This window comes from Colletotrichum gloeosporioides, assembly GCF_011800055.1.
Source record: "Colletotrichum gloeosporioides strain Lc1 chromosome Unknown consensus_60, whole genome shotgun sequence".
Lineage (NCBI taxonomy): Eukaryota > Fungi > Ascomycota > Sordariomycetes > Glomerellales > Glomerellaceae > Colletotrichum > Colletotrichum gloeosporioides.
Window position 1 is genome coordinate 115,526 of NW_025544705.1, and position 22,385 is coordinate 137,910.

At 54.0% G+C, this 22,385-nt stretch overlaps 7 protein-coding genes across 7 annotated transcripts; 2 read left to right on the forward strand and 5 right to left on the reverse strand.

Moving 5' to 3' along the window:
- Positions 1-318: 318 nt before the first annotated feature.
- Positions 319-1,622, forward strand: GCG54_00013910 (Tocopherol O-methyltransferase; the record flags this gene model as incomplete). The annotated part of the gene is made up of 4 exons (XM_045413756.1): positions 319-464; positions 674-1,224; positions 1,282-1,399; positions 1,454-1,622. The coding sequence occupies 4 exons, from the start codon at positions 319-321 to the stop codon at positions 1,620-1,622; spliced, it is 984 nt and encodes a 327-aa protein (XP_045261835.1).
- Positions 1,623-2,318: 696 nt separating this feature from the next.
- On the reverse strand, positions 2,319-2,960 carry GCG54_00013911 (uncharacterized protein; the record flags this gene model as incomplete). Its single annotated transcript, XM_045413757.1, has 2 exons — positions 2,319-2,555; positions 2,622-2,960. 2 exons carry the CDS (start codon positions 2,958-2,960, stop codon positions 2,319-2,321), a joined length of 576 nt encoding a protein of 191 aa, XP_045261836.1.
- Positions 2,961-3,880: 920 nt separating this feature from the next.
- GCG54_00013912 (Lipase 4) lies at positions 3,881-6,450 on the reverse strand (the record flags this gene model as incomplete). The annotated part of the gene is made up of 2 exons (XM_045413758.1): positions 3,881-6,084; positions 6,165-6,450. 2 exons carry the CDS (start codon positions 6,448-6,450, stop codon positions 3,881-3,883), a joined length of 2,490 nt encoding a protein of 829 aa, XP_045261837.1.
- Positions 6,451-9,502: 3,052 nt separating this feature from the next.
- GCG54_00013913 (uncharacterized protein) lies at positions 9,503-10,778 on the reverse strand (the record flags this gene model as incomplete). The annotated part of the gene is made up of 2 exons (XM_045413759.1): positions 9,503-10,595; positions 10,669-10,778. 2 exons carry the CDS (start codon positions 10,776-10,778, stop codon positions 9,503-9,505), a joined length of 1,203 nt encoding a protein of 400 aa, XP_045261838.1.
- Positions 10,779-11,730: 952 nt separating this feature from the next.
- GCG54_00013914 (GPI transamidase component GPI17) lies at positions 11,731-13,434 on the reverse strand (the record flags this gene model as incomplete). The annotated part of the gene is made up of 2 exons (XM_045413760.1): positions 11,731-13,110; positions 13,180-13,434. The coding sequence occupies 2 exons, from the start codon at positions 13,432-13,434 to the stop codon at positions 11,731-11,733; spliced, it is 1,635 nt and encodes a 544-aa protein (XP_045261839.1).
- A 3,225-nt stretch (positions 13,435-16,659) lies between these two features.
- Positions 16,660-18,802, forward strand: GCG54_00013915 (Fatty acid transporter protein; the record flags this gene model as incomplete). Its single annotated transcript, XM_045413761.1, has 3 exons — positions 16,660-16,816; positions 16,886-17,616; positions 17,672-18,802. The coding sequence occupies 3 exons, from the start codon at positions 16,660-16,662 to the stop codon at positions 18,800-18,802; spliced, it is 2,019 nt and encodes a 672-aa protein (XP_045261840.1).
- Positions 18,803-19,840: 1,038 nt separating this feature from the next.
- On the reverse strand, positions 19,841-20,806 carry GCG54_00013916 (uncharacterized protein; the record flags this gene model as incomplete). Its single annotated transcript, XM_045413762.1, has 1 exon — positions 19,841-20,806. One exon carries the CDS (start codon positions 20,804-20,806, stop codon positions 19,841-19,843), a length of 966 nt encoding a protein of 321 aa, XP_045261841.1.
- Between the last annotated feature and the right edge of the window lie 1,579 nt (positions 20,807-22,385).

Consider the following 22,385-nt stretch of genomic DNA (forward strand, 5'->3'; position numbering starts at 1 on the left):
ACCTACCCAACGTGTTGAGTAGGTACGGTAAGGTCACGCCCTCACACATCAATTACCTAAAGCGAGTACATCCTCAAGAGACGAAGTAGTATGGCTGGTCAAGTACCTTTACCGAGGCCGGGCCGCGGGACGCGGGACGACCAATGGCCCGTCACCCAGCACCCAAGCTCCCGAAGCTCCCAGCTATTCATCCGCCCCGTCATTTGGATCAGTCGCTGAAATCACTTGTTTCTGAATCGTCGTCGCAAGTGAGCCATTGAACTCATACATAACCCAATCATCTTACTATTTTATACCCATTCGGCCTCTGTCTCCAACATGGCCGCCGCCGTCGACAGCTCTACCACGCCGCTCAGCCAGCAATATGACACCCCGCTCGGCTTGGCTCACTCCACGATGCAGGCCTTGAAGGACAGGATCAAGCTGCACTATGATCTTGCGAGTGATTATTATCTGAGCCTCTGGTACGCTTTCCTCCGTGCGGAACTATTCTGAAGGATGTGCTTGGTGTTGGCCTGGGACGCAGAATACCTGGCAATTGATAGTTCATCCTCCCGTGCACAAGTTCGCTCTACAGCCCGACACCCGGGTGGCATAGCAGCTTTCCTTAGCGACCCTCGGAAGCAATACATGACTTTGAAGTTGAACACTATCTAACATTGCCTGTTTGCAGGGGCGAGCACATCCACCACGGCTACTGGGAGAACGATTCTCAGACCAAGGAGGAAGCTCAGGTCAACCTCATCCAGCTGCTCCTCAGAATCTCCAAAGTAGGCGACAACAGCACAGTTCTGGATGTCGGGTGCGGAATCGGCGGCACCTCCCGATACCTTGCCTCGACGTTGGGGTGCACCGTGACCGGCATCACCATCTCGACCAAGCAAGTCGAGATCGCAAACCGACTCACCAAGGCTGAGGCGGCAAAAGACCAAGAAGAGAACGAAGCGGAGTCCGACGTCGATGGTTTCATCAAGCTTGGTCGAGGCAAGGTGCGCTTCATCGAGCTTGACGCAGAGAAGATGGGTTCCTTTTTCGCTGGGCAGGGGGGCTCATTCGACGCCGTCTGGATCAGCGAGGCTCTCAGCCATTTCCCCAACAAGGCGCTTTTCTTCGAGAACACTTCCAAAGTCCTGAGACCTGGGGGCAAACTGGCGTTGGCGGACTGGTTCAAGGCCGAGAACCTGAGCGAGACAGATTTCAACAATGACATCAAGCCAATCGAGGGTGGGGACATGCTCTATACAGCTCTTGGTCCGGTTTAGGCTAACCAAATTCTCACAGACGGCATGCTACTCCCACCCATGTGCACGCAGCAGGGATATGTCGATCTGGCGAAGGAAGGCGGACTCAATCTACTTGATGGGCCCAAAGACATTAGCAAAGACGTTGCAAGGACCTGGTAAAGACCCGCCCGTGTCGCACTCTGGCTTGTGGTCGCTAACATATGCTTCAGGGATATTACGTGGTCTCTCATCCAGAACCCCTCACTGTGGGCTTTCGCCTTTAGCCAGGGCCGTGACGGCATCGCCTTTCTGCAATCCTTCCGCGCGATGAGGCGAGGTTACGCGAACGGGACCTTCCAGTACGCTGTGATCTCCTTCGAGAAACCCGGTGGAAACTGAGATGGCGGGTGTGAAATACAGCGCCGAACTGAATTTTCGGATGCTTGCTTCGAATGGAACCACTAGATGCGTTCCCGACAGATGATTGAATTGAGAAGCACCTTGGATCAGGCTTGCCCAATCATGTTTGTTCTCTCGGTTTCGATGATCAGCTTACTAGAGATGATCTGCGGTGATCAGCCTGTAGTTTTTATGTGGTTCATCATCAGACAGCCAGGTCTTCAGCCTCTACATTTGTGCGATGCGTTACTCGGCGACGTGGCATCGGAAGTGCTGACTTTTCGAATGAGAAAGATTACGTATCCTATCTGAACCAAGCTTCAAAGAACAAGAAGTTAAAAGCGGTCTCAGATGTAGTTCAAGTGTTTCAAGCGCCTCGTGTGCGAGCATAGGTAACGTAGACACCGTGAGGCATACTACAGATTTGATACAATTCTCTTAGCCACGTTCTATTTGTGATACCAGGCACTAGCCTCGTTTAAAGTGAGCTGCCAATAGCCGCATCGACATTTCCAGCCGCGATGTCGTGAATCGAGAACAGGGCCAGTGCCACAACGACTTACACGAACCTGTTACTGAACCGCAACCAACAGGATGACACCTGGTCTTCAATAAGATGGAAAAGTGCGGATGGTATTGCCTGTTTCCTTTCCAAAGTCCCGCCAAGTTGTCAAACCAATACCATACTAGCTTAACTCAGCAGCTCTGCCAGGCAAAGGAAAGCGCCTCCGTCACAGGCGACGTTGAGGAAACGCGCTCCCTACCAAAAACCACTCTACCGCCTTCCTGCGCAATGATGCGGAAAGTAACATTCAGAATGCCCACATAACCATCGATACCAACGCAAGGCGACGCTGACCCTAGGCGCTGAGCGATAGCCACATTCCGGACAACAGCGCTGGACCCCGCGAACGTGCTCGTCTGCTTCGTTACCTTGAGGACCGATATGTTAGAATCTTGAGAGAGATTATGCCAGCATGCGAGGATAACACTACTTACCGTATCAGACGCAGCCTCGCTCCAGTATGCCGTCGTGTAAAAGTCAACCTTGGAGTTGGGGCTCAAGTAGAGCCCGCCGCGGACGACGACATCCTGCAGCACTAGCGACTTCCTGGACTCGCCCTGGTCGACGAGCAAGTGAACCTGGCAGCTCGTCATCTGGCCGGCCGCAAGGGACTCGCTAAAATCGGACAGCGTGATCGTCAGGTCGCTGAGGTCGCCGGACCATGTCACCTTGGCATCTTGGGGACAGCCGGGTCCGCTGTGGGTGAGGGATCTGATTCGGGCAGCGGAGGCGGTGGTAGCTGCCAAAGCTAGGAATAGCGGAAGTAGGATCATCTTTAGCTTTGTTCTTGGAAGGCTCGACGTCGACCGGTGCGTCGCTGCAGGCGACTTACGATGTAGGCAATTCAATGGGGGAGGGACGCAGCTCCTCTTATACATCCACGGAGCTTATGATGGTACCGATCAGGGTATCGGGAGAGAGCCAAGTCTGTTCCGCTATCGCTACGGTCTTCCACCAAGGAAGGTCTGGACCATTTAATGTGGTTGTAGCTGGTGAGGCGGTATCGGTTAATTGGGCAGATATATCCAGCAAATTACCCCAGCGGCGACGAACCAAATTTGCCTTTCAGCTTTTAATCTACATAGGTCGTATTCAATGTTCCGGACCTTGGTTGACTGGCTCTTTCTGGACTTCAATCTGAATTCCATGGTTTCGCCGCCGCCGCTTGTCTGAATGGAGATCATCCGGAGACACGGTCGACACACAACAGCGGGTATCGCCCTGCGTCGGATGAAGATGCTCCTGATTGAAGTAAAACATAACTTTCGCTTGCGACACACCCGTTGTATTGCGAGAACAATGAAGGCTGCTGGTACAGACAACTGCGCATACGTACGATTTGAAGTGATTTGAATTCCAAATAATAATCTATGCGACAGGATGATTCATTTGCAACGTCTCCAGCCGCCTACCTCTACAACGGTGTGTACCGCAGATGCTACACCAAACTCCTAATGATGCTGATGTTATCATGTGTTGGCTTCAAAGACCAAAGCCTATACCGAGCTCCCTTTATGATGCAACCGCCCATGCAATGCCTCTTCAACGACTACGATGGCTAGTCCCAGCTCATCCAATTGGACCGCAAAACCTCGTCTTCATCTTTCTTATGATTGGCCGCTGGATTGGTAAGTTCATTTCCCTTCTCCGTCTTGTTTTCCTCGTCCGAGGAGCTCACCCTCCCGTCTACGAGTCAATCCCAAAGTCCTCCCACGGATTCGTTCACCGCGATGACTTCACGGCTGCTAACCTTGGGTAAGTCTTTGCCTTCCTTGAGGGCTGTGTCTATTTCACCGGACCCTTCGCGGAGCCAGTGGCTATCGCTGTATGGCTCTGGGTCCGACATGTCGGTGTGGGACTCGACGTCCCCGTCGGAGGAATGCAAGTCTGATGTTTCTAGCTCGGTGTGGGATGTCGCCTCGCCTCTCGATCCCGGAGCGAGAGGGTCTACGTCATTGGCTGGCGTCATGGCCAAGCTGGCGCTGTGTGCCAATGACCCCTCCGAGTGTCGTGACCGGTGCAAAGGAGGCGTCACGGGTTTTCCGAAGTCAAATTCGACGGCCTCAAGATGAGCCGGGTTTATGGGACTAGTCTGAGGTCCCCGTGCCAAAGAAACGTTGAAATGGCTCTTAGCTGCTCTCTTGAGACGAGGCTTGCGAACAAGAACAGGTGACGTGCTTCCGTGACCATGTCTTGCCCGCATTTCTAGACGCTCCTCTTCCTCTGTCTCTTCATCAGTGAGCACGTTTTCCATCAAGCGTCGGTGGTGAGCTATGAGCTGTACACTGCTGCCTGAGCATCGGCGCTGACGGTTCTTGACAATCTCTGTATCCAGAGTTAGGGCTGGGGTTCCGGACGATGCAATCTTCGCACCCCCTGTCGACTTCGGCCACGGTGGCGGCAAGACAATGCCAGTGGTGAGTCGACGTAAGTCGACCTGGCTGTCAGAGAACACAACACGAGCGCGTAGACGATGAACAGCTCGATCCAGTGCGAGTTCGATAGCGCAGCGGTCACGAATCCGACTTAGTTTCGGCCACGTTGCGCGTTCGCCCATTAAGCAAGCCCGTAACATAAAATCGGGGCTCGGGTTGCTAAGAATCTTTGGTATGTCGTGGATACTGATCTCTGGTAGAATGTTGATGTCGCCAGAATATTTCTGGCTCAGAATACTCTTAAGCTTCGTGACTAGTGTTGGAAAGACGCCAATCTCGGCCAGAAAGTGCAGGCGATGCAACGCTTCATCCTTGGCCAGAGCCGTCAGGGTGTAGACCCAATCCAGCTCCTGTTTGCTGGGCGAGAGACTGGTTCTACGCGCTGAGGTGTCATCAGGGTCGAGTTGGTCATCACGCGCCAAGAAGGGCACGACGTGTGGGTTGACTTGCGAGACGATGAAATGATTCACATTGAACATTTCCGCAAGCCTCGTCATGGGCAGGTCGTTGTCGACGGAGCCATCGATCCATCTCTGTGGTGTCGGATTCCAGGGCATGTGCTCGCCGGTATCAGGATTCTTGACTAGCAACGGAGCCGCGCTGAAGACCAGTGGCACTGAGCAAGAAGCGGCCACCGCCGACCAAATCATGACGTTGGGAGCGGTGATGTAGTTGAGTAAGCGAGGTAGTTCGTACATGGACTCGGTGGACACGCAAATGTTGAGGACTCGCCGTGTGCGGTTGTAAGCTTCTTGGAACGTGAGGTCTCCCACCAAACCGCGCATCACACGAGTCAAGTGCTTGATGTCAGACCAACTCCCCTCGGTGAGCAATCGTCGCATATGGTCGAAGACTCCATCAGGGTTCTCCTCGGCATCGAAGACGGCCAGGTCACCGTACGGGAACTCCCTAACAAGACGAGGAATCTCCTCGTCGGTTCGGGTGCAGATGACGGCAGATACGATTGAGCCAGCTGAGGCACCCGATATGATGCGCGGCAGCAGCTTGACTTCGAAGAGCGCCTTTAAAACACCTATATGGGACATACCCAGGGTTCCCCCGCCGCTCAACAGCAACGCGCTTCGGCCAAAGCTTTGGCGAGCGAACAGGACGCTCTCCAAAATGTCTCTCTGGCCCATGCCCTCGGGTAACGCGTATTGGCTCTTTTCGACGAGAGCGTCAATGGTCTGGATGGCCGAGTCCACATAGCGCTCGATGAGATTCTTGGTGCCGACGTAGGAGTGTCTGTAAAGATCAACATTCCCCATACCACCGAGGTCTCTGCACAATGCTGTGCGAACGAGGTGCATCATGGCTCGTGTATCGCAATTCGTTCGGGCATCGTCGAGCTCTTTCAGTCGTGCTTCGATCAGCTCGGGGTAGTAGTCGCCATCGTAGGGGTCCAGCTTCCACACGTCGTTCTCTTCGAGTATATCAAGTTCCTCGGCGGCTTCCTGCCATTCTTTGCGAGATTCGGCCTAGACAAAGGGTTAGCAAGGGCAGAGCCTCTTGGTGTTTCCGCAGTGGTCGCGTCTGCAGTACTTGCATTCTTCATGCGGAGAGACAATATCTGCTTCCTCTCTTCCTGTTTCCTCTTGTTCTCCCGCTCGAGCTCGGACAGACCATCCCGCAAGGACAGGACAAGGTTGTTGGCGCCTCTGATGGCGCGGGATATGGAATCGATGGCGGCATTTCGGGGCGGCGACTGCGGCTGTTTCTTAATCGACGAGGACCTGCCGGTTTTGAGCGAGGCTGTAGGGCCTGATGATGAGGATTTGACCCTTATGGCCGGGAGAGGGTGCACGGGGTTGATGAGAACGTCGTTCATGGTGATGGGGAAAGCAAGACGACGAGAAGAGAGGGACTCGGTTGGGCTAAAAGGAGCTTCGAGGAAGACAAAAGCTGGTGGACGAAAGGCAGCCCTGTTGCCGTCCGTATCGCATCACAGCCTGGCAACGTATCGGTGCAGAAGGCTTCTGACATGTGCTTTGGGGCGGTTGTTTGGAGCGGTGCGGTCAGAGCATACCCGCGTCGGTGTATTGTCGCGACAGCGTGCGGCTTGGTGTGCCTTGGAGTTGGGGGAGGTGACGGAAGAAGAGCCGCCGGCGGAGGAGAGGACGCAAATAGATGGGGTCGGTCTGCGGTGCGGTTGGCGTAAAGAAGGACAGACGGGTAGGGAGTGTCGTCAGGGCGTCCAAGACGTGTCGGCGATGCAGTTCCAGGAAGTAGGTAGCGAACAAGAGAGTGTTTTGGCGTGTCGAGTCGAAGGGACAGTCAGATCATGTCAGGATAGACTAGACATGGGAAGGACGCAGATCTCTGGGGAGCAGATGACCGGACAAACGGGTACAGAGTACGACGGGGTGTACTTGGAGCGAAAGTTGGGGCGGGATTGCGGAGCAAATCAGCCTGCCCTATGAGGGAGAGAGCGTCGGCCGAGAAGGGGAAAGGAAGAACAGGCGGGCGCAAAAGGCGGACGATGGTTGGCAGAGGAGCGCAGGCGGTTGGAGCAGAGAGGACGAGATGAAGCGACGGACTCGACGGACGGGGTTCGCAGTGCGGCGGACGAGAGACGGCGGTACGAGGGACCAACGAGAGGTGTGTGAGAGAGAGACAGAGGTTCGAAGGGAGAAAGATGTTGCGTAGGTCGTCAATTCTGTAGATACTGTAGTGCTTCTGTTCAGCGGCGGAGAGCCGGCCAGAGGGGGGAGAAGATGGAGAATTACTTGAAGAATATCGCCAGCGAGAAACGGAAATGTTGGTGTAGAGCGAAGGCCAAGGAAGGACAGCGACGATGGGTGTGGTGATGACACCTGCAGGGGCCCCCAGACGGGGACTGTGACCGCCAGAGGGTTGGTGGGTTGGTGGGTTGGTAGGTGGGTGGGTGGGTGGATGGAATGTGAATCCGGTGCAATGCAAGCAAGATACAACAGTGGGGCCGTCCAGTCCACCTCAAGCGTCCTCCCCCACAGAAACCTCCACAAAATCCTCCACAGGGACCCCGAATGCGCTGAGTCCCCCTCGATGCGGGTGGATGTGGCTACGTAGCGCGGGGACACTGTATCTGTAGTGAGGTAGTCACCAAGTCCAGAACACGCGACCGTCACGGAAAGTAGGTACGCAGGCGACCTGGAAAGCATCCAATGTAAAGAAACAGGACAAGGGAAAGGTAGGCATCAGGAGGAAAGACACCAAGGTACCTACGATGTGTGCAGAGCAGACATGGGCTTTTTCCCTTCCTGTTTTCCATTCCGCGACAGAACAACGGAAAGACTTCGCAGTGTGTTGGCTAAGGTACCATAAGGTTAGGTAGGGTAGAGGCGGGGTACGTAGCGATCAGGACCCCACGTGCCAGTGTCACCGTGTCACAGCAGACGTAATGGGCAACTCGACAGCAACCGATTAGCCCTTTTCTCGTCAATTACCTGCCTTACCTTACCTCACCCAACACACACTACGCAGTACACAAGCAGAAGCACTGCGCTGATCTACCTGTCTGGAGGCTGGACCGAACCTGCCAGAGGACGAAGGGCGAATGGGAGGTGGGGGAAAGAGGGGCCCGAACCAGGCCAGATGACCCCCCCAGATTCTGGGAATCCTGGGGCAGCACCGCAGCTCTGCGTCCTCGGCTTCGAAAGGGGGGGCTGAGACCATCTTACAGCGAGCGCAATGCATCGTTGCCATTAACCGTTGTCCAATCAATGTCTACCACACCACACCCACCCACCCAGACACACCAACGAATTTGGAGAAGACGAGAAGACCTCACATGCATTCTCTCACCCATCACCCACCACCCACACGAATTCACTCACCCTCCTCCCAAACCGTCCCGCCGAGCCACATGACGCCGTGTCTTGGACAAGTGCTATATCTCAGCCGCTTATGAACCGCCGGGGAACTTGCTGAGACAGCTTCAGTTGTCATCCCCACTGCTGCACTCTCTGAAAATAGACTACATCTTGATGCTGCTCGTCCTAAAGCTCGACCAACAGGCAGCCAGGCGGCCAACCAATCGTCTCACCGTCTCACCGTCTCGGATGTCACAAGTCAGGACAGGCCCGTTCGGCGAACTCTCCGCTCTCCATCCAATCTTCCACTTTTTACCTAATCTTGAGCATCAGCTCAGTCGGTCACCTGCCTCTTCCCATTTTGGAGGTCAATACCTACCCATACTATGCGGCAACAACCCATACTATGCGCAGCTTGCGAGCGTCGGTCTGTCTGACTACCACTGGGACGTCTTTGTCGTTGCGGAGACCGCGCTTCCAACGGGTTGCCTGTCACCCCCCCTTTCAACCTTTGCCCGCCGTTGTTTGAAGTCGCCAAAGCCCATCTGCTAGGCTAAGGTGTCGACCAGCTCCAGCGCGGCCAGTCACCGTAATTACGTCTGGATGGCTGCAACTTAAGCTTGACTTCCCTGCCTCATGAATCAGACGCCCATCAAATGCCCACTGGAGTGTCTCATGCACTTCGTTCTCTGACTACTGATCCTTGGGTGACTTTTTTTCCCCAGGGCCCCGTTTAACCTACAGTGTGTAATCCTTCCAACTTGGTTCCCAAGCATGGTGTTCCCGTCTCCGTTTCCTCTTGCTTCTCCCCATTGCCAGCGGCGCCTGACTCGGCTTGACGAGTGTTGCACGCCTACCATGTCTTTTAACAGAGTGTTCACTAGACTGTGGAACACGTTACAATATTCTACGTCATTATTATCCTTTCCCGACTCTAATCCGTAACCTTTCCGGAGCTCAACGCTCTCTATCGCCGATCTTGTCTTCGATGGCAGCTCCGGTGTCTTCGCAGCGCGCACGTCAGCGGATTCTCAGACTCATCATGCTTGACTCAGAGCGTATCGTGAATTATGAGCCAACAGCACCCCCTCAAGGCACGCTTGTTGATGTGCCCATGCTCTCCTGCTGTACGAGGAGTGCAGCGAACTCGGCGACCTTATCGCGAAGAACTGACGCTACCTTTCCCTCTGTCCAAAAGTGACCCGCCGTCGCGACTTCTTCGCCATGAAATCGTGAGCCTTCAACGCCCTCTAACCTTTCTACCCAGCTTCTAAGCTTGGCCACGGGCACGAAACCGTCTTTGTCGCCGAACAATGCCAGCGTCTGGTTTTCTACCAACTTGGTTTCGCTCAGCTGCCGGTGGTTAGAAGTATAAGTTGGCGCCCCCTGCTCCCGGGATCTTGTCGAAGCTTTCGCAAACAGTCCTCGTCCTGCAGACGTGGGAAGAAACGACATCGTCGCCAGGTGCGTGATCACTCCTTGCAGCGGGGACACGAGCAAGTACGCCGGTTGCACCTGCATCAAACCCATAACCTCATCTAACACGAGAGGGGTATTCTGCTGCTCGGAGGCAGCAACTGGGGCGTCCTCCTTTTTTTCCTCGGGGACAACGTCGCCGCCCCTGTGGTGGTGGAGGTGATGGTGGTGTCGTTTTGTTTTGGCTAGCAGCTCGTTCACACCTCGTCGGATCTTGTCCTCTGCATCCATGGAAAACGACCTCCTCGAATCGTGGCTTTTGCGCTGGGTATCCTCATCCCCGCCAACCCGCATGCCCAGGTATTTCTTACGTGGCGACGTAGCCTGAGCCGCCCTGGCGCTGGCCAAGATGACGTTCTGCTGTTCAGCCAGATGCTGGGCTCGTAGTCGTATATCGGCGGCCGCCGAACCGACAGCAGGTGTCTTGAACTGTGCAAGAATGTGTGCGATTGGCGGTATCTGTGTCGTAATCATCGCGCCGTACGAGTAACCGCCGAGGAGGAGAACCGGCTGATCCGGCGGAGACGACCCTGGCCGTGCATCCGGGGGCGAAGGGGCTCGGGCTGTTGACGGCGACCGTAATGTGTGAGGACCGAACGGATCGAGGAAGTGCATGTAGTAGACCATAAATCCGATAAATGACATGTAGTCGCTGCGTTCCGGCTTCGCCGTCCATGAAGTGCGCCCGGCCGAGCCCGATGCACCTCTGTTCCGAGATTCTGTCAGCAACACTTTGACTTGCTCAAAGATCTCCCCAAACCCGGCGCGGCATCTCTGACCTGAAATTGAAGGTTCCAACCAAAAACCCGTGACGTAGCAGAGTGCCCGCGACGATGTCAACAATCGGGTCGTCGTAGCATCCTCCCAAAGGCGCGTACGGATGGGCCATGATCGCAGCGTGCCGTCTCCATGGTGACGTATTCGAGGCGGAAGGGCTCAAAGCTTGGCAATGGTAGACTCGGCAGTCGAGAACAGTGTCGTCGTGGAGGCTGGGGAGCGTGAAGCTCAATGTTGGTTCGGGAAGCATCTTCTGATCTTCATACTGAAAACATTGCTTGAATCGTCGGCGGCGCGGTGGGGGGTAGCACAGTAGGCTCCAGCAGTCTCGGTTTTGGCAGGAGGGTTCGCAGTCAGAATTCGATAAATCGGGACCGTCGGGCGGAGGAGGGTGAAGGATTGTGGTCAAATGGTGGAGGGAGAGACGAAAGACGTGGGTAGGTCCTCCAGACGGATGGAAATGTGCTTGTGATCAGGTCCCTGCGCCCAATGATTGACGCACGAGAAGGCCCTGCGAATATTCACCGACGGGGAGGGACGGGATGGCGGGAAGCGTGGGACGTTGGGCAGGCACAGAAGCCCCTCGCATGCAAGGCGAGCAAGCAAGCTTCGTGGTGGCGTAGGAGCGCAGGGGCTGGAGCACCAGGATCTTCACAGCGACAGAGCGATTACGTACCTGGCACTCTGCGCCCCTCCATGTAACCTCACCTTGGCCCGGTTCAGCTCACCGACGTTTACCGACGAAAATGCCCCACTAGATTAAGCTCCCTATCGGAGCTCACCTCGGGATTGAACGGGAACACGATGTGACCCCGGGCAAGGTTGCGGCCGCAGAGGACTAGAAGTTTATGGTAGCTTGCCCATACGTCATCCTCTCCTCTGCAAAAGCTGAGAGCACATGCCTGTTTCTGAACAACAACGGCGTGTTGGCGAACTCATGCGACAAAGCGATTGACAAAGCAGCTGTGCTGTCATTTGGAGTGGAGTAGCAGAGATGATCAAATAGCAAAGCGAATCAACTCCAATTGACATAACAAGTTCATTGGTGGTATCGACTTATCCTATTACAGCTCTTTCTTATTGGCCTCGGCCTCAGCTCTTTCTCGCCTCCTCTTTCTCCACGCCTTAATCTCGTTCAAAAGACCCATGACCAACGGGACGCCCACCGGCCCGAGGAGTGGCAGATAAACGGCAATCTTGTGCTCGTCCGGGAAGTAAAGCTGCCCGACCATACTTTTCTCAAAAAAGGCTCGTTCCGCCTCAGCCTCGGCAATTCTGGCGTGCTCAAGACCCTCAGGGCCACCCAAGCTGGCACAGGCACGCTCCAGATGATGCATTGTCTTGGCCACTCCGTCAGCCACATTCCGTGGGATAGAAATGGAGGGCAGAGCTAGCGACAGCCGGGCCAAGGATCCCAGTGTCGACGACGCTCGCAGCAGCAGATCTGCCGAGCGGATGCGGGTGAGCGTTGAGAGTCGCAGCGGAAGGGAACCCGACTGGGGCGTTCCTAGGAGAGATAACAAGTGGCCAGCAAATGTCAGCATCGGCTGCTTGAGTATGGCTGCCGATACATGTGACGTCGTTGACGGCAGTGACAACAGATAGACTGTTCCCCACTGCGGGATCAGCCAGGACTGGGATGTTTCGGATCCTGAATCCAATCCAATGGTCTGGTTCCCGACGAACAAGAGAAAGTTCACCGTCGGGGCACCGCCGATGGATGGTGATAGGGGCCATTCGGCGGCGTTGATAAAGGAGGCAAGGTCGTCCTTACTGAGAACCTGGGACTGTGCGCCCGGCGTAGCATACAATTGAACCTGGGTATCGATTGTGAAATTGTGAATGGGACTGAGGACGTCCAGCATAGGCTTCATGTAGTCCCGGATTGCCGCCTCTACATCCCATGTGTTTGGTACAGATCCGCTCGTGAATAGGGAGAAGCTAAGGTGATAGGTTGGAGAGTATCGAAGTGAGCGGGTTGTGCGCTTAGCCAGTGACTCTGCGGCCTCCGGTGACACGCCCTGTGGCTTCGCATCGGTAGCTCCTGATGCAGCCAGCAGAAGATACGAGATGATAGCTTGCTCTTCGGCATATGTGGATCGTAGTTCACTCGCAATGTACGAAGCAAGGGCGGACGAGGACGACGTCGGGGATGGTATGGAATTCGAGGGGTATGTAATATCGAGAATTGGAGAGTGCGGGTTCAGAGACGCCGTGGTCGACTCGCCGGGACTGAGACGTATTGTCAGGGCGACTTGAGAGTCGTATTCGGAACCCGAGATATGGCTGTCGCGAGGGGCAAGTTGCAGGCGAAGGTGGTGGCCTGAGAAGTCGTTGAGATCGTCGAGGGCATGCTGGGTGAGGCGAAGCAGGTTCTGTGCTTCTTGCTCCTGAAGCTTATTTGCTTGCACAGAGATTCGTAAGGGAAAGACGGGGCGACAGGCCTAACATGAAGATTGTCAGCCATGTTTCAACGTCGTGATGCGACCTCGGAGCGTCCATGAGTGTCATACCTTTCCATCTGCCCAATCGGCCATGCCAGAGAGGGGCAAATTTGCACGGTAAATAGTCGTAGTCATCCACCATATTGGCAGTCCCAGGAACAACACGATTGCCCAAAAGGAGAGAATGACAAGAGAGCGGCGGCTGACATCGGAGGGCTTCTCAGGGGGGGGAGCCTTACGGGAATCGGGGTACGGTGGCGGGACGGTCGTGGTCTTCTCAGCAGCGTCAGGAGCCGCGCTCCCTACATCGTCGTGGACCGGCATTGTGGCAGCATTGGCCGCTTGTGGTGACGATGAGGGCAAGCTGCGCGGTGCTCAACAGCTGCGCGAGAGAGGAAGTGGTGATTTGGCCGGCGCGCGGATGTCAGCGACATAACGCGACGCAATGAGACGTGGTTATTCAGGCACGGAGGTACGTACATGGAATTGAGAGATCCAGTGCCCATCCACCAATTGATGGTGCCTTACATAATATCAGGTTGGCGCTGGACACGTTATTCCCCCGCAGCCGTTGGTCCTGATCACATGCAGATAAGGCACGTATTATCGGATAACGATAAGGAGAAGGAAGGCAAGAGCAGGGCGAGGTCAATCAACGGGAGCAATCAACGGCAGCAATCAACGGCAGCAATCAACGGCAGCACAGCCACAACTTTAACTCGTCGCCTCCCGCCTACTGCATCACATCAAATGTCACTGCTGCACCGTCGAGGCAAACCCGATACTTGACAAGTCGGTTCACTTCGGCTGCCTTGGTTTCTCGTCTTAGACGAGGCATCCTGGGCAGCGGATAAACCGACAACGACGAAACAACCTTCGAGAAGGGCACGCTGTCCCTGCATATCCTGCCACAAGCGGCACGATGCGAACGACATGGAAGTGCAGGATCCGTATCCGTACATATCGGAAATTACTTACCGCAATACATTGTCTCTTTCTCATCAGTTGCATCTGATCTCTACAAGCCAGGAGACGTTGCAAAACCACCAGGAGAATTGGCGCGCAAGGGGATACGGGTCGCTACGCACGCAACGAAAGAGCACTTCTTTATCTCGTCCTATGAATACGCACTGCGGACAGTTACGCGAACTCCGTCGGCGCACCGGAGTCCGTGACCCGGTTCCTCTCCACTCTGATATGCAGGAGCATGCGGAATCGGCCCTCGCTTCTGTGTCGCCGATCCCCCCGACTTGAGTGACCTGACCGTCAGCCGACGAGCGCTGCCCCCAACCGTCCCTCCAATCTGCCGTAATCGCTGCCATTTTCTGGAAGGTCGGCATCGTGCAAGTTCGGAAGGGTGGTTACTCAATCGGGAAGGCGTTGCATCTTCAAGATTCCGGGCGTGTAGTTTACTATGTAGGTCTGATGCAATGCTCACCAGCGTCGGTGTCGATCTTGTCGCCGCGCTTGTCAATCCCACAACATAGATGGATGAATGGTCCTCGGCTACAGATTGAATCGTTCGAGTCAAGACTTCGCGTCAACGATGGGCCAGGGATGGATGCCGAAACACCTTTCTTCTGTTTGTCTTTCATCCATCCTCGGGCCATTTTGAGGGATGAGCAGGCGCGACACCACACGCACCACACATACATATTACACACTTTCACAACTCACGAGGTCCCTGTCGCGTCGGGCCGCTCGCCGTTGCTGAAATAAGCAACATCCCTCCAGGAGTTGCGAGACGTTATCCGTAGTTAGGCTGTTGATGTGCCACCGCTGCGACTAGCTAGCTGCGTTGGACAGTGGGACAACAGCCACACCGTGGACCGTGAACACTCGAAAGACCAGAACGACCCAAGAAAAGAAGGCCAACCAAACACCTCGGCAACTCGTCTGGTTTCCAAAGTTCATCGGAAACACCAAAGGTGCAGTACTATGTGACGCGTTGCGGTCCGTACCTTCACCGCACAGAGAGAAAGAGAGAGAGAAAGCGAGCGGGACGTTCGTTTCCAGCAGAACCAGTCGTCTGGACGTCTAAGACATGGGGCAAGGCTTCTTGACAGGGACAGGGACAGGGAAGAAGGATCAGGAACAAGGTCCAACCCCGCTGGCGAGCAGCGAATCGCAACTCGCAAACACGTCCATCGCAAGGGAAACTCCTGCGAATCGTTACCCACCCATCCCGAATCGAACACGCAGCTAAAACCAGCCCAGCGCTGGCGTACTCGCAAAGCGCACGAGCTTCGCCAGATGCCGAGGCTCCCGCCTCCAATCGCCCGCTCTTAAGCCCAGTTTGGCAGGCCAAGCCCAGCAGCGCAGCGCAACGCAGCACGGCGCCTCGCACTGCATAGCATCGCGGAGCGAGCATCGACTATGAACTGCCGCTGCTAGTGCTGCCACTGCTGCTGCCGCGAGGGACCTTGGCGGGCACCTTGCACTCACTCTATCGACTAGTGACGGTGTGTGAGAGAGAGACAGAGAGAGGAGAGAGAGAGAGAGTTGCTGCCCCCTTCGCATCGCATAGCGCATGGCATTGCATGGCATGGCATTCCTTCACTCGAACACACACTCTCTGCTTGGGTTTGTGGAGTAGCTGCCACCCTCCCAACTGGCTTACACCGAGGCATTCGAATCGAAGTCTTCCTTACAGCTGCAGCACCACGGGCAAGCTACTCACTTGCTCGTAGTCGTCCAGCACCAGCACCAGCACCAGCACCAGCGCAAAACAAAGCAGGTGAGGTGAGGTGGTGTTCCTCGGCTGTCGAGACGTATGCTACGGCCATGACCTTGTCCACCATCGCCAACGTGGAGCTTCTCCGCCACCCATCCCAGCTCCAAGTCCAGGGCCCCGCCCCAGTCGTTCTTTCATCCGGTCACTGGTGCTTTATTTTTTCGATGGGGGTACGTGGGCTTCCACGGCCCAACAGCCGATGGTTGAGGTCACCACCGCAGCTTCGGGTAACATATGATTGCCCGGCCGGTACAAGATTTGCTTCACTCAGCGTGCCTTGGTGTTGTGCCGTGTGTTGGGTCGGGTCGGTGTTGGTGTCGTGTCGTGTCGTGCATGAGAGAAAGCGACGGGCTGCTTGTCCCATATGGATCCTTCAAACGAGGGTCGACACACCCAATGCCGACTGCGACACTCTGTGTCCTTCACTCACTTCCTTTTAATCTTGTGACAGCCTCTACATCTCGTTACAAATACCAACCCCCGTCCGCACGCAATTGGCTTGACGCACCTTGTCTCGTCACCTTTTACTCCTTCCACAGCTTCTTAGCTACAACAGTTACAACGGTAAACGGTATTCTCAGCCACTCACACAAACGAACAAAACTGGAAGCTTGCGACAGCCACCGTCGGCGGCCATTACCACATATCGTGACGTCTGCCCACTCCCCGCCGCCCACTGCCACGCTATCCATTTGATTTCCGGCCTTCTGCCGACCTCGCCTCTGTCCGCAGAGTCGCAACCGCAGGAACAAATTTCTTTACTCTGTCTTCTGGACTGGGACGTTGCAATACATCACCCTGTACCCATAGTCACAATGCCTGGTAAGTACGACCTCTCCATACCGAACCCCACGGCAGACAGACGTTTTGATCCGGTCACCGGCGTCTCCGCCCCCAAAAAACTACAATCCCACCCGCACCCACGCCGCCGAAGCTGCATTACCTCAGCCGAGCAACGCTTTCCCATTGTTGGTCCGATCGCGCGCTGACTCAAATGTTTTTTTTCGCAAACATTAGTGCCGCTGGCTCTCGCCTTACCAGCTGCGGCTGCGGCGTATTCGTACATCAACGCCCGGATATCGCTGTGGTACGACAGACACTTGCTTAGTTGCGCCCTTCCCGCGACCCTTTCTGCGCTCTGGCGCGAGCGAACCGACCGATTGAACCAATTCTACATTCTCGAGCGAGCCGCCCAGAGCAAATCCTCAGCGAACCGGACTTTTATTATATTCGAGGGCAAATCATACACATATGCCGAGACGTATGAACAAGTTCTGAAGCATGGCACCTGGTTGAGAGACCGCTTTGGCGTGAAGCCCAAGGACATCGTCGCCATCAACTTCCAAAATTCGGACACCTTCATCTTCCTTTGGCTGGGCCTTTGGTCAATTGGCGCCAAGCCCGCATTTATCAACTACAACCTGACGGGCAAGCCGCTCGCGCATTGTGTCAAGGCTGCCACGACATCGTTGATGCTCATTGACCCTCACGTTCTTCACAACGTCGGAGACGACGTCCGCAGTGAGCTGCCTTCGGTGAACTTTGTCGTGGTCGACGCAGACCTCCACCAGGAGATTGCGGCTACCAAATCACGACGCGCCCCCGATTCCGATCGATCCGAAGACCAATACCAGAACTTGGCCATTCTCATTTACACGTCCGGCACGACAGGCATGCCTAAGCCGGCCATTGTCTCGTGGGCGAAGTGCATTGTTGGCGGCGTCTTCACATCAAGATTCACCAGCAATGGGCCAAATGACGTCTTCTACACGGTATGCAATATCGTCGCACTTGAAGCTTTCCGCACTAACGTGACATGCGCGACAGTCCATGCCCTTGTACCACAGTTCCGCCGCTCTGTTGGGTTTCGGCAACACCCTCGAAGCCAATGGCACGATCTGCATTGGAAGAAAGTTTTCCACCAAGCTGTTTTGGGAAGATGTTCGTGCATCCAAGGCCACCATCATCCAATATGTCGGCGAAACTTGTCGGTACCTGCTCGCTGCGCCGCCTCAGATTGATCCGGCCACAGGCGAGAACCTCGACAAAAAGCATCACGTGCGGGCAGCTTTCGGCAACGGCCTGCGACCGGATGTGTGGAACAGGTTCAAGGACAGATTTGGAATTGACACGGTCGCTGAGTTCTATGCTGCCACCGAGGGCTCATTCGGAACATGGAACCTCAGTCGCAATGATTTCGCAAAGGGTGCTGTTGGCAGAAATGGCACTCTCTACAGTCTCGTAATGGGCATGGACGTTGCCCTTGCCATCATGGATGAGAACAACGAGTTTCCTGTGAGAGACAAGAAGACTGGGCTGTGCAAGCCTGCCAAGGCCGGTGAGCCTGGAGAGCTGATGTTCAGGCTCTCACCCACGGATCTGGAGCGCCGTTTCCAAGGGTACCACGGTAACCCGGACGCTACCAAGGCGAAGGTTATGCGCAACGTCTTCTCCAAGGGAGACGCGTGGTTCAGAACGGGCGACGTGGTGCGATGGGATAGCGAAGGGCGCCTTTACTTCTCTGACCGCATTGGCGACACCTTCCGATGGAAGAGTGAGAATGTGTCGACGCAAGAGGTTGGCGAAGCTGTCGGTTCGCATCCTGCCGTGCAAGAGGCGAACGTCTACGGCGTAGAGCTACCCCACCATGACGGCCGAGCGGGATGTGCTGCGGTCGTCCTCGAGGGTCAGCCATCAGAGGAGACGCTGCGCAGCATCGCGCAGCATGTGAAGCTGTCACTACCAAAGTACGCGCTCCCGCTGTTCCTGCGAGTCATGCCGCCCGAGGCCATGCAGACTACTGGTACCAACAAGCAGCAGAAGCACGGCCTTCGGGCACAGGGAGTGAAACCAGACAACACAAATACTGGCAGCATGTATTGGTTGAAGAACGACACCTACGTGCCCTTCTCCGAGCGGGACTGGGACGAGCTCAACGGCGGACGAGTGAAGTTGTAGAAGATGTTTCGGGATTTGATCTGTCGCAAGCGAGATACCATTCTTACTATTCTTCTTCACTTAGAACATAGCTTACCATGGCTCGGCTGTCAACGAAGCACGTGCGTACATATTATTAAATTAAGCTATCCTGTTTAACAGACCAAGGGTTTACGTTTCGCTGCCGTGCTATTCCAATGATTTGTCCGTCTGGTTTTGCTAGTTACTCACATTGGCGTATTTGACATCAGCTGTTTTGCCCAGAAAGATGCAAAAAGACGGTGCGACCAGGGTCGGTGGAGGCTTCCTCGACTGGACATATCGAGCACGAATGTCCTCGATGCGGACATTCAACATCTGTCTCGGTAGTACAGTGTCTGAAGCTGCACGTTGGTCCAGGAGAGGTTTGCAGTGAAGATGCTGTTCCCTCCAATAGTTCATCACCGCTTCAAGCTGCCAGGTGAGAATACACAATTCACCATCAACCCAGCTTCCCGAAAATGATTCACTGTTGATCGAGATTTAATATAAAGACCTTCAAGCTTCAATCGCCCAGCATGAAACGTACATCTATTTCCCTGAATCTGAACACATCAACACCACCATTCAGTACAGCGTGTATCACTTTTCTTTCTTCTACATCTCATCAACATCACAACCGCAGCCATGAGCAACAACGTCCCTCCTTCCCCTTACACCGACCCCCCGACTCCTCCTGCCACGCCTCCTCCTCAACCTGCTCCCAACAACAACCGCCGTTAACTTAATGGACGCGACACATTAAAGCAAGGAATAGCGCAGTGCAAGTAAAGCCGATGCAGACGACCGGCAGTCAATGAAAACTAGATAATAGACTTCAATTACGTACTCACAAATGAACACTGTGACACTTGGATGTGGTAATATTGTCTGGACAGGAACTCGACTTATTCAGCCCCGTCATCCGTTTTCATAGAAAGAAATGCCTGTGTTGCATGTGCTTCTATATCTTTCTGGCATGGCGTCGTCTATGAGACGCAAAAAGCCCTCGCCTCATCCCAACTGTGTTTCCAAACGCCATTAACTCTTCATCAGCAATGCGCATACCAGATCACATATTATTTCCTCGGCCTTGTGGATGGCGAGACTGACGTGGCCCTCGTCATCAGAAACCCGTAACTCGGCGCCTGGAACGCATTTTGACGCCTTCTGCGCCATGGCTACTGGTACATTGGCATCCTCGGCGCCGTGCCACCAAGTCATTTCGCTCTTCTGGACGTGCAAATCCTCCAGCTCAAACCCCCAATGGCTCCCCGCCAGTTTTACATCTTCCGCCGGCCCTTTTCCGCCAGGCTTCATCGCCTCTCGAACGCTAGCCACCATGGCCGACCGGACGCCGCCCAAGTCCGGGTCCAAGACAGCGAGGTCAGCCGCAGGGCGAGATTTCAGATCCTCCAAGACAGTCTGCTCAAGCCTCTCGGGGTGTTCCTCGTCACGGGCGGCCCTACACAACGTCCACTCCATCCCCCAGGCCACGACCGGTGCGATCCATGGAGCGAGCGTCAGCATCGCGCGGCCTTGAAGCAACATCCCCGCGAAACCCAAAGACGGAGGGTAGAGTCCAGAGCAGATGCCCGCCGTTACCAAGCGGTCACGGGATATGGTGTTCCAACATGACAAAACATAGGGAGAGCCGCCCGAAAGACCTAGAACGCCAAACCTTTGGACGTGGTAGTGATCCGCGACGGCAAGGATGTCGGCGGGCCAGTCGATGATGCGTCTGTTTGGCTGGAACGTCGAGCCGGCGTGGCCTGGGCGGTCGAGGGCGATGAGCTGGACGCCGTGCTTACAGGCTGCTTCGTGAAAGATGAAGGCCTCGTCGTGGCTGCTGGGAAACCCATGAAAGTAGAAGATGGTGGGCTGATTCGGGCTGGGCGGGGCGGTTGGCGGAAGGTCTCTGGATCCGGCGCCGTATAGGCTGAAAGAAAGGGCTCGATCATCCGGTAAGGTGACGGTCCGGGTATCGGCTTTGAAGAATGAACTCATGCTGGCCAGTTCTATGCTATGCTGCGGTGACGATTAGCAAGTTGTCAGTATAGTCCAGTCATCTACCAGCAGTCACAGTGAGCACATTCGGGTCTTAAAGATGGCTGTTACGGAGGCGATGTCCGAACATCGATGTGGTCAAGGCAGCAGCGCCAGCGATACCGTTTTTGGAATCAACAGATTGCTCAAGCTTGAGAGCCTCTGCGTGATCCCATCAAGCCTTGTAAAGCTGAATGTTTTATGGCGCGCGTCCTGATCCTTCGAAGAGGCGCAGTATTAGCCGAGATGAGGATGCGTGTCTTCTACCCTTTGAGCCCAGCTATATCTAATTTGTGGAGGTTTACGCTATACTATAAAAATTCTGTTTATACTTTAATAGATACCTACTAAGTATTATAATACTATTTATAATAACTAGGAAAGCTTTAATCTAGGTTTATAAGAATATTATTAATAACCTTAATAACCTATAAATAACTTACTATATAAAGTTATATAAGAGGAAGAATATAGGTTTATTCTTCCTCTATTTATTAACTATCCCTAATAAAATTAACTTATTATAATTAAACTAGTTAAGATACTTATTATTAAATTAATAAATTAGAAAATAAAAGAGAAAGTTAATTTTATTACTTTTATAAAAAAGTATAAATAATATATCTAAGTTACTATTAATAATATAAGTTCTAATATTAGATCCCTAGATAAGTCTAAGGATAAATACTACTACTAAATATTTATCTATTAAATCGTAATATACTTCTTCTCCTAATCTAATAAGATTTAAAGTATTAAGGAGTACTAAAAAAACTAATAAAAATTCTATAAGAAGTTTAGATATAATAAGTAAATAAGAGAGGTTTAAGAGGAGCTTAATAAACTAGATAAATATAAAGAATATAAGAATAAAGTAATTATAGTAATCGCTATAATCCTCCCTAACTATTAAAACTAAGAGAAATAAAGGGAGAAGGGAAAAGGGGGGGGGATTACAAGGGTAGCCTATATACTAGCAGAGTTTCCAAAAAGTACACTTCAATACACTATATTACTTCACAGTGAAAGATGAGGATGCGTGTAAAGCAACGAAGCAGCTCTTTCACTTGAAAGAGACAAAATAAACTCATTTCGCAGCGACGACACTTATGAAATGAGCCCAGAGACCAAAGACACAGGACGACGTCTCGTGCAAAACAACAGTCCATCACGGATGTTCCGAGGCTTGCCGGTCCGGAGGCTGGTCCGGTGGACGCCGGGAAAGTGGCAGGGGCGTTGACTCGAACCACGCAATTGCCCTCGCGCATTGGGACCAAAGAACATGCCCGGAAGAGTCTTGCGTCGTCTGCTTCGTACGATCGGACAACGATATCTCTCAACTCTGGGGATATATCCGGGCTGCCTCCGGGTTTGAATGGAAGAGGGTTGGTGCCAAGACATTGCTGCATCACCTTCCGAACTCTCTGGAATTAAGTATTCCGGCAGCTTATTCTTAAAAGGCCAGCCGGGGATCGGGCGGCCGGCAATCGGTGCTGAACGGACGAGGTCGGCGACCAGGGGAGTCCGGGAGGTCGGTTGT